This window comes from Thamnophis sirtalis, unplaced genomic scaffold, assembly GCF_051295495.1.
Source record: "Thamnophis sirtalis isolate CommonGarterSnake01/CBP01778 unplaced genomic scaffold, rThaSir2_p1.2 scaffold_2, whole genome shotgun sequence".
Lineage (NCBI taxonomy): Eukaryota > Metazoa > Chordata > Lepidosauria > Squamata > Natricidae > Thamnophis > Thamnophis sirtalis.
In genome coordinates this window covers 48,065,882-48,077,224 of record NW_028261382.1, presented here as the reverse complement: position 1 = coordinate 48,077,224, position 11,343 = coordinate 48,065,882, and the positions used below count along the sequence as shown (strand labels likewise).

The window sequence follows — 11,343 nt, the reverse complement described above, 5'->3', positions numbered from 1 at the left end:
ATAAATAACCAGTAAAATGTGTTCCATGGCCATTTTGAGCTCCCCTAAAATTAAGAAACAGGAAATATGTACTGAAATGAATAAAAGCAACACACACATGCCTCAGCTGGTCCCCATTGGCCCACCTCGCAGGGCTGTTGTGTTGCTATAGAGGATGTTTGTTAGGTGAGTTTGGCCTTTTGGACAATCTTTCTTGCCCCCGTCATTAAAGGAATAGCTGGAATTGATAAATTAGGACTGTGGACGTTAAGCGAATCTGGCTTCCCCCTTTTGATTTTGCTTGTTAGAAAGTAACAAAAGGGGATTATGTGACTCCCACCCCCCAGGAGACTGCAATGGCCATAATTATGAGTCAGTTTTCAAGTATCTGAAAATTGATCATGTGAGGGGATGGTCGTTAAGTGTGAAAAATAGTCATAAGCAATAGCACTTATATACCACTTCACAGTGTTTTCTCTAAGCGGCTTACAGGGTCAGCCTATTGCATCCAATAATCTGGATTCTCATTTTACCGAACCTCAGAAGGACGGAAGGCTGAGTCAACCTTGAGCCAGTCAGGATCGAACTCCTGACTGTGGCCAGAGTTTGCTTGCAATCCTGCATTCTAACCACTGGGAAGGAAGGAAGGAAGGAAGGAAGGAAGGAAGGAAGGAAGGAAGGAAGGAAGGAAGGAAGGAAGGAAGGAAGGAAGGAAGGAAGGAAGGAAGGAAGGAAGGAAGGAATAGCACTTAGACTTATATCCTGCTTTACAGTGCTTTATAGCCCTCTCTAAGCGGTTTACAGAGAGTCAGCCTCTTGCCCCCAACAATCTGGGTCCTCTTTTTACCGACCTCGGAAGGATGGAAGGCTGAGTCAACCTTGAGCCGGTCAGGATCGAACTGCCAGCAGTTGGCAGTCAGCAGAAGTAGCTGCAGCACTGCATTCTAAGCACTGCACCACAAAGTGGGGAAAAGTCGTAAGTTGCTATTTTCAGTGCCATTGTAATTATGAATGTTCACTAAATGAACCGTTGTTAACTATCTGTCACCACAAGCAAAATTGAAGGAGCAACCCAAATTGCCAGAGGGAGACGGCCTTCCCATGACCCAAGTTGGCCCAACACCCAGGGCTCGCTCCATGGCCACTGAAGTGCGATGATGGCCCGATTCCCACGACACTGGAACCCTGAATCTCCAGTCTATTCAGAAAAGCTCCTTACAATCCCAGGTAGGGAAGTACAGGTAGACCTTAAGTGCAGGGATTCACTTAAGAAATGGGGGAAGAAGTCATAAAACGGGGCAAAACAACAAATGTTTCACTTAACAACATACATTTTGGGCTCAATTTGTGGCCATACACATGGCATATGGTAGACATTTGAAATGGGCTCGTGAACAAGGAGTGGTACGTGTAAATCATGTTTATGCCATTTAGGGATTTATAATAATAAAGATGCTTTTGGCCTTTAGTCATGCCGGCCACATGACCATGGAGATGTTTTTCGACGGCGTTGGGTTCTCGGCTGAAACAGAGATGAGCACCGCCCCCTAGAGTCGGGAAGGACTAGCACATATGTGCGAGGGGAACCTTTACCTAATAATAAAGGCCAAGGAATTAAAAGAGGCTTGCTCCTGGGGAGGAAAGCGATGGCAAATCTAGTCAAGGCTGTGGTTTTCCCAGTTGCAATGGATGGCTGTGAAGGTTGGACCACAAGGAAGGCTGAAGAATGGAGGCCTTTGAACTCTGGTGCCAGAGAAGACTCCTGCATTGAGTCCCTTGGACTGCAAGGCCATCCAACCGGTCAGTCCTAGAGGAGATCAACCCGGACTGCTCTTTAGAAGGCCATATCCTGAAGAGGAAACTCAAAGACTTTGGCCACCTGATGAGAAGGAAGGACTCCCTGGAGAAGAGCCTTATTCTGGGAATGATGGAAAGCAAAAGAAGAAGAAGGGGACGGCAGAGAAGGAGGGGACTGGATGGAGTCACCGAAGCAGTCAGCCTGAGCTTCGATGGACTCCAAGGGATGATAGAGGACAGGAAGGCCCGGAGGAACGTTCTCCATGGGGTCGCGATGAGTTGGACATGACTTCGCAACTAACAATAATAAAGGGTTAACACAGTTAAAAAAAACATAGCCTTTTATTCTGAACTCTGCTTCAGAGATCCTTTATACCAGGGGTATCCAAAACTTGAGAACTTTGAAGACGTGTGGACTTCAACTCCCAGAATTCCCCAGCCGGCCGGCTGGGGAATTCTGGGAGTTGAAGTCCACACGTCTTCAAAGTTCCCAAGTTTTGGACACCCTTGCTTTACACTGTTTACAGGATTTAAACAAAAATTATGTTTACAATCACAGAAAAGAGGATGGGATTCAAAGGGTACAAATCTCAAGTCACTTACTACAACAGTCCAAAAGGGGGGGGGGGGATAAAAAACGATTAGGCAAATCCAAAATTAAAACAGGTGGCAATTAGGGCAACTAAACGAGAACCTCTCCTTCCCTTTTGCCAAGACTACATGCTACAGTAGCATTATCCGATTGTGCCCTCCCACATCTGAATCCAGTCTGTGGGTTAGGAAGGTAGTGACTGAGGCACACCGACGGAGGCCTCGTTCAACGCCGTCTTCGATCAGGACTCCGGCTTCTTCTGCGGCCACTCCTAGGCAGAAACGGAGCAAGAGAATGTTAAATGGAGCTCGGTCTCTTGATACGATACAATATAATACAATAGCAGAGTTGGAAGGGACCTTGGAGGTCTTCTTGTCCAACCCCCTGCCTAGGCAGGAAACCCTATACCGTTCCAGACAAATGGCTATCCAGCATCTTCTTAAAGACTTCCAGTGTTGAAGCATTCACAACTTTTGGAGGCAACTTCTGTTCCACTGATTAATTGTTCTAACTGTCAGGAAATTTCTCCTCAGTTCTAAGTTGCTTCTCTCCTTGATTAGTTTCCACCCATTGCTTCTTGTCCTGCCCTCAGGTGCTTTGGAGAATAGTTTGACTCCCTCTTCTTTGTGGCAGCCCCTGAGATATTAGAAGACTGCTATCATCTCTCCCCTAGTCCTTCTCTTCATTAAACTAGACATCCCCAGTTCCTGCAACCGTTCTTCATGTTTTAGTCTCCAGTTCCCTAATCCTCTTTGTTGCTCTTCTCTGATATTTGGGGAAGTTTTGTTTTTGGGACAAAACAAACCAATCTACCTTCGTTTTCCTTTCGGAGGCCCTCTGACAAAGCACCAGTCCACACTGATAGGCTGCCCCATCAGATCCTGTCCATTCAGGCCCTCCATCGCTGCTTGGGCTTCTTTGTAGGTTTCGTATTCCACCAGCGTGTAACCCTGCGAGACGTTTTGGGAGAAGAGATAAAAGGTGAGCACTCACCAACGCTCATTCCTCGGTCGACACAAAGGACTCATTCACATATACCTTACTCTTGTAGGTCTCTCCGTCCTGGCAAATCTAGGACCTATCTTTGACTTCCTTAGCCATGGCTTAGAGAATAAGTTACAGACTAGGCGGCAAACAAGGTTGGCTTAGTACAGGCAAGTCCTTGATAAAAAGGGTTTTTGTCAGGACAAGGAGCTTGCTTCGTGCTCTTGAGAAGCCTCGTTCAGAACATCGGGATGGCCGCGCACACACGGACCTGTTTTCGCTGGCATGGGGCTGCAGGAGGCCGGGGGGGGGGGGGGGCATGCACAGGCTGCAGAATGTCAACCTGGCCATGCCCACCGCGCCCATCCCGAGGTCAAACACAACCCTGATGCGGCCCTCAATGAAATCGAGTTTGACACCCCTAGTGTCGAGCAATCAGCTAATGGTCATTTAAACTCAGCTCGGATAACAAACGCACTAAGGTTGTTGGACGAGCAGGGACAAAAACAGCCAGGGAAATGATTGGAGCCTAGGAAACAGGCACCTTGTCCACCAACAGGAGTGCTGATTTACCACCAGCCTATCCAGTACTTAGAAGGCGAGGGCTGGGTGAGCAGCAGCAGGAAACAACAGCCAACAACGTAAAAGCCAGCCATTAACCAAACTTGGTACGCAGATGGCTTACTCTCTGGAAACAAATACTGTGGGGGTAAGGCATCCCTAAAACACCAAGGTGTGTGTTTGTGTGTGTGTTCTGTTAAGATACAGCCTGTTGTGCCTTAAAACGGCTTCTACTGTACTGCCTTAAAATGGCTTCTACTGTACAGCGCAGTGGAGTTGCCATGGTAACGGCTTCACAGTACTCCACTGGGGGCTCCCTCTGGTAAGGGGGCAAATCCAACATTAGAAATTACGTTTGGTCTGGGATTGAGATTGAGATTTGTTTTATTTATATGCCACCCTATTCCCAGCAGGGACTCAGGGCGGCGAACAACTCAAGGGGGAAAGGGAACAAAAAAGTACAATACAAGCATTTAAAATAGCCAACAGCCACACAGGTCGAGAGGGGAAGGGGAGCTCATCAACCCCAGGCCTGCCGACACAGCCAGGTTTTGACGGCTTTTCGGAAGGCCTGGAGAGAGGTGAGGGTCCGAATCTCCGTGGGGAGTTCGTTCCAAAGGGCCGGAGCTGCCACAGAGAAGGCCCTCCCCCGGGTAGTAGCCAGATGGCATTGGCTGGTAGAAGGAACCCGGAGGCCAACCCTGTGCGATCTAATGGGTCTTTGGGAGGTAATAGGCAGCAGGCGGTCTCTCAAGTACCCAGGTCTAATACCATGAAGGGCTTTATAAGTGATGACTAGCACCTTGAAGCGTATCCGGAGACTGATCGGTAACCTGTGCAGCTCGCGGAGGATAGGTGTAACGTGGGTGTACTGAGGTGCACCCACAATCGCTCGCGCGGCTGCCTTCTGGACGAGTTGAAATCTCCGAATGCTCTTCAAGGGCTGCCCCATGTAGAGCCCATTGCAGTAGTCCAGCCTAGAGGTCACAAGGGCACGAGTGACTGTTGCGAGTGCCTCCCGATTCAGGTAGGGACGCAACTGGTGCACCAGGAGAACCTGGGCAAATGCCCCCCTGGTCACAGCCGACAAATGATGTTCTAAGGTCAGCTGTGGGTTCTAAGGTCAGCTGTGGGATTATTTTTGAGGATAAATATATGGATTAGAATAAATAAATACTTGATGGATGATTGGTGGGATTATGCATAATCGAAAGTAGTGATGTATAAACAGCAGTTGGTAAATTCTTTTACAGTGTAAAAATATTCAGAATAAGTGATTACATAAAGGTATATGGTTATTAAATAGACAATCGAGAATGCAAGGGAATTAGGTTCGTTGAAAAGAAATATTAATTGTAATTGAATATAAGTTGTACAATGAAAGTGAGGTATCTAGTTATATTAGACGGAAAATCTGTGATTGTATATGTAACTGAAAATATGGATGCACAAACGCTTGTAACCAAATGACATGCGGTATGTAATGGATGAGATTTTTTTTAAATTGAAAATTAAAAAAAAACCTTTTACAAATGTTTACTTCCCTCCCCACACCCTCCCCACCCAAACCCCCCCCACCCCAACCTTCCCCCCCCCTGACTTCCCAGAACCAATACAGGGTATAAATCTTTAACAAAAATATTCTAAAATAAACTTTTAAAAAAAGTTAATATCCTCTTTCATTTGAGCTTTAACTCTGATGAGAATTTTTTAATGTTGTCTTTTATGTTTAAAAATTAATATATATATATATATATATTTAAAGAATAAATAAATACTCAGGCAATGCCAGGTTATCAACTAGTCAATAGCTAAAAAGCCACATGCAACAGGTACTCTATAAATACCACGCCCGGAACAGCACACGCTCCGCTCAGTCCCCTGAAGAGGGGCTCCAGCACGAGTCCAAACCCCGCAAGGCAAAATCTCTGATCCCGGTTGACCGACCCATATTGGATCCCGCGTACCTTCAGATATCCTGTCCGCCGGTCAAGATTCAAGTGGAGGTTCTTGATCTCCCCAAACTCGGCGAACTTGTCGTGGATGTCCTCCTCCGTAGCCTCCTCGTGGACCCCCGTGACAAAGAGGATCCAACCTTCTACCGCTGCGGCAAGAGAATGGGGCCAAAAGTGAGTCTCGAACCTAAGGCCCGTTTAAAACAGATAAAGACTTTTGACATGCCGAAAGGAAGGGGGGGGGGGGGAAAGCAAGGGTATCATCTCACATCTCTGAGGTCCTGGTTCGTCCCCGTCTTGCTCCACGCTGTCGTAGTCCTCGCGAACTCGGGCTCTGGAACCTTCCTCTGTTTGGGAACGACCATTAGCAAAAAAAAGAGAAAACAGGTTTTAGATTTAAAAAGAGAAACAAAACTTCTTTTTATTAATTTTTTAAAAACTTGAATATATCATCTTCCATTAAACAGTGTGGGTAAAAATGTCTCCGTGCCATTCCAATCAAGATTTACAATATTCATTGAATTGAGGATAATTCTCTAATCTTACAAGATTAATAATCAGCATTGTGACTCTATTCATTTCTCCCTCTTAACATATCCTCTAATGAAAACATAATATATTGAGTATGGTCAGCTTGACAATCATATATAATCATCATATTGTTTACATCTCTATCTTAACATATATTATTTCACTAGTCTCCATTTATTCATCACTTCTGGGTTTTTTTCTCCAACCTTCCATAAAATAACTCCCGTCTCATATAATATTCAGTTTCTTTCTCTTTTTTATAGAAAGCGTTAAATCTATTCATTTCTGCCCATTCTAATATTTCCCTAATCACATTCTCATCTGTAGGACTCTCATTACCTTCATTGACAGCTTTGTGCAAATATAATTCTAGCTGCACTTAATATATGTATTATTAAATATGTATTTCATTTGCTGTCAAAACATTTGACACACTCACATACTGTATGTAATTAAACACAAGTAGTAACTGTACATGTTCCTGGAGGCATTGTAAGCTGGTTCTCACGTTCAGAGAATAGCAAAAGATTAAACTTATATACCGCTTCATGATGCTTTAACAGCCCTCTCTAAGCAGTTTACAGAGTCAGCCTCTTCCCCCCCCTCCCATTTGGGTCCTTATTTTACCAACCTTGGAAGGATGGAAGGCTGAGTCTACCCTGAGCCAGTCAGGATTGAACTGCTGGCAGTCGGCAGAATTAGCCTGCAATGCTTCATTCTAATCACTGTGCCACCATGGCTTTAGGGATGGCAAAAGCAGTTTGATTTCTCACAGCTTGGCACAGGACGGGAATGTGCCTTAGGAGAAACTCACAGGGATAACGCAGACAAGCATTTATTCTGGTCTAGAGTTGGCCGAGCACAAATTTTAGCTCTCTTCGTCCTGCCTGTACCTCATGTAGGCCAGTTTTATAAATAAATATTTTATAAATATTACTCTAATTGGCAAACATACCTAATACCTAATACTCCTACCTCCCATTTTTCCCAAAACAACTGTTCTGACCGAGGCTTCCCAAGAGCATGAAGCAGACTCCTTATCCCGACAAAAACCTCGTTTATTGATTTGCCCTGAATTCTGCTCCTTCATCTCCAGCAAAGTCTTTCAAGGGAGGATTTACAGTCACCGACCTTCTCTGGCTTGGAGAGCTGCCAGGCCGACATCTGCAAAACTTGGCAAGGAGTCTCGGAGAGTCATGAACTAATTAAGCGAACAACGGTCTCCTGCAAACTCCACTCCCCTTTTATTTCCTCTGGGAGGAGCCATTCACCGTCCACCTCTGGCCTTCCTCCCAAGTCGACCCCTGTTCTTTAGCTGTTCCCTTTGACTGGCAATTCTGCGCATGCGCACACTGGGAACAGGCTCCAGCTGCTCTTCTGCCTCACTGGTGTCAAACTCTGAAGACAGCTGATAACTGTCAGACGGCCCTGGGCACCTCTCTGCCTCCGACACAGAGCCCTCCTCAGAGCCTTCCCCAGACTACAGGACTGGCCCAGGTTCCTCCCCAACCTCCTCACTGTCTGAATTGGCTGCCTGCTCTGCTGGTGGGCCACAACACCTACCAGCATCTATCGGTATTCAACTGGCCAGTGTCCTTAACAAAGAGCATGGTTGGCTTCAGCACATTAGTTCGCTGATTCTTTAGCTGTTCCCTTCGTCTGGCAGCGCTGCGCATGTGCACATTGGGAACAGGCTCCAGCTGTTCCTCTGCCTCAAAGGAACAGCTGGAGTCTGACCCAGAGCCCTCATCAGAGCCTTCCCCAGACTCCAGGACTGGCCCAGGTTGCTCCCCAACCTCCTCACTATCCGACTTGGCTGCCAGCTCCGTTGGCGACTGGCGGGCCAAAAGAATAACCACCCTGTGTGGGTAAATTAGGCTAAGAGAGTGTAACAGGCCCAAAGTCACCCAATTGGTTTTCATGCCTAGGGTTGGATTGAAACACACTATCTCCTGGTTTCTAGTCCTCATGAACAGCTGCAGCTAAACCAAAAGAACAACTTACCTGACCCAAAGCCTCTGCCTTTTCTTTTCTTCGCCTTTTCCTTCAATTTGTGGATGCTTTCTGAAGAGAAACCAAATATAGTTGGATCAATTAACAGCAGCAACCAAGAATGGAAAGCGTTTAGCAAAGTGACTTTGAAAACACAATTCATAATGCAGGTACTTGACATAACCATTCATTTAGTGACTGTTTAAAGTTACAACAGCACTGGAAAAGGGATCTTATGACCATTTTTTCACAAAATTGTAACCATTGCATCATCCCCATAGTGATGTATTTATATCCATCCATCCATCCATCCAATCCATTTCATGCATTCATAATCATGTTTATACATATCTTATCTAATTCATGCTTGACAAAATAAAATAAATAAAATAAAATGTGATTTACATTCAGATGCTTGATCAACTGGTTCATATTTATGACGGCCGCCTCCCCTTTTGCGACCTTCTGGCAAGCAGAGTCAATGGGGAAGCCAGATTCATTTCACAACCGTTACTAATTTAACAACGGCAGTGATTCACTTAGCAACCGCGGCAAGAAAAGTTGCAAAATGGGGCAAAACTCTCTGAAAAATCTGCCACTTGGCAACATACATTTTGAGCTCAATTGTGGTCGTAAGTCAAGGACCACCTGAAATAGGAAATAGATTAGAAGTAAATACTAGGAAAAAATTCTTAGTGGTAAGAACTGAACCGAGCTAAGAAAAGGGCCATTTCTCCTACAATCACAGGACGACCTGAAAGAAAGGATCTTTGGTGGAAAGTAACAAAATTCAGAGTAAGCCTCTTAACTGTTAAACGCAAAATAGAATAAAAACGAAGACAAGAATCCAGAATACACAGCAGAAAATAAGCCCATCCACAGAAGAGCGGGGAGAACAGCTTTTTAACTACAACATGGTTTTAACCTCAATATATAAAACATTAATAATTTTAAACCTTGGTGTTACATTTCTTTTACTTATTCCCTATTTATATTTCATATTTCTCAACCTTCCTCCGAGGGGCTCTGGGTGATGTACAATAAACTCAGAAGAGAGGAGAATAACAGAGTTGGAAGGGACCCTGGAGGTCTTCTAGTCCAACCCCCTGCTGAAGCAGGAAACCCAAGAGCCTTTCAGACCAATGGAGGAGAGCCCCAATGCAAATCTGACTACGTCTGGTCTGGAGAAAAAAATTACTGAGGGATGTACGATCACATTTTTTTCAAATTAACCAGTGGAACAGCTTGCCACCAGAAGTTATGGGTGCTCCATCCCTGGAAGCTTTCAAGGAGAGACTGGACAGCCATTTGCCTTAAAATGTACAGGATCTCCTGCTTGGGCATGGGGTTGGACCAGATGACCTCCAAGGTCCCTTCCAACTCGGTTCTGTGAAAGACTAAGCTCAAAATCTGTTCTCTCTCGTCTAGCGGGCAGGTACACCGGTTGAGCTCTTGGAAGCTCCACAAAACAGCAGAATAACAGGGCTGGAATGAGTCCTTGGAGGTCATCTAGTCCAACCCCATGCTCAAGCAGGAGATCCTGTACCACAAACAAATGGTTGTCCAGGCTCTTCTTGAAAGCTTCCAGGAATGGAGATCCCATAACTTCTGATGACAAGCAATTCCACTGGTTCATTGGGAAATTTAAGTAAATAACCAGTAAAATGTGTCCCATGGCGCTTTAAGCCCTGGCTAGCAGCGCGCATGCGCAGATAGTCAGCCTCGAAGGCCTCAGCCGGTCTTCTACGGCCCACCTCGCAGGGCTGTTGCGACGCGGGGACGGCCTAAAAGGGAATGGCGTGAGACTCGTACCGTCGCCGTCCTCGTCCATGGCGAAATCCTCGCCCCCAGCCTCGTGAAGGTCCAGCACGTCAGCCATGGTCGGTCCACTAAGCGAAATTCCTCCAAGGCGGCCGTCGAAATCGCTGCCTACAAATTCGCAAGGCGGGACGGGGTAGCTTCCGGCCGGGACAGGAAGTGCCAGCGCCTCCTGGGAAGAAGGGAGAAGGCGGTCCCATCAGCCATTTAGAGGAGGTCGACGTACAAGACGGCAACTGAGTCTGCGCGACACCTTCGGGCAGCGTGGCTCCTGAGAAGGAAGCGCGATCTGGCGCCGCCACCTTCAGGAGGATTCTAATCGGAATAAGAGGGACGTCGCAGGCTGCCCCTTGCGGCGGCGGCGGTCATTGCAGCGTCGAATTCCTAATGGCTGCTTGAATTTAACTCGCTTGAAGTCAACAAGAGTTAGAACAGAATAACAGAGTTGGAAGGGATCTTGGAGGTCATCTAGTCCAACCCCATGCTCAAGCAGGAGATCCTATACCATTTTAAGGCAAATGGCTGTCCAGTCTCTTCTTGAAAGCTTCACAATGGGCAACTGGCATGTTCATTTAGTGACCATTCAAAGTTACGACGGCACTGAAAAAAAAGTGACTTATGATCGTTTTTCATGCTTACCACTGTTGGGGCATCCCCATGGCCACGTGATCAGAATTCAGACACTTGGCGACTGGCTCGTATTTATGACGGTCATAGTGTCACTGGGTCCTGTGATCCACTTTTGCGACCTTCCGAGAAGGAAAGTCAATGAGGAAGCCAGATTCGCTTAACAACTGTGTTACCAAACTTATCTGTGGTGATTCGCTTAACAACCGGGTTACTGGCTTAACATCTGCAGTGATTCACTGAACAACGGTGGCACCAAGTCGTAAAATGGGGCAAAAACTCACTTAATAAATAAGTTTCACTTAGAGCAACAAAGAGTTTGGGCTCAGTTGTGGTCCATTGAGCAGCAGCAATAGAGGAAAAAGCTGCAGGCATCCTGGAGGGTTGGAGTAACCCTTGAGTAACAAGGGCAAGACGCCATGCTTCTGGATTTTTCCCCAAGAAGACCACACATATAGAAAATATAAAATGACTAGCTGGACAGCCGTGCTTCGCGACAAAAATATG

At 46.1% G+C, this 11,343-nt stretch overlaps 1 protein-coding gene across 1 annotated transcript; it reads right to left on the bottom strand.

Annotated features, from left to right (window-relative positions):
* Window positions 1–2,099: 2,099 nt before the first annotated feature.
* RBM8A (RNA binding motif protein 8A) lies at window positions 2,100–10,362 on the bottom strand. Its single transcript, XM_087705340.1, has 6 exons — window positions 10,204–10,362; window positions 8,404–8,463; window positions 6,138–6,215; window positions 5,881–6,017; window positions 3,182–3,318; window positions 2,100–2,639 (listed from the first exon to the last, which is right to left on the bottom strand). The coding sequence occupies exons 1-6, from the start codon at window positions 10,268–10,270 to the stop codon at window positions 2,594–2,596; spliced, it is 525 nt and encodes a 174-aa protein (XP_087561466.1). The 5' UTR covers window positions 10,271–10,362; the 3' UTR covers window positions 2,100–2,593.
* Between the last annotated feature and the right edge of the window lie 981 nt (window positions 10,363–11,343).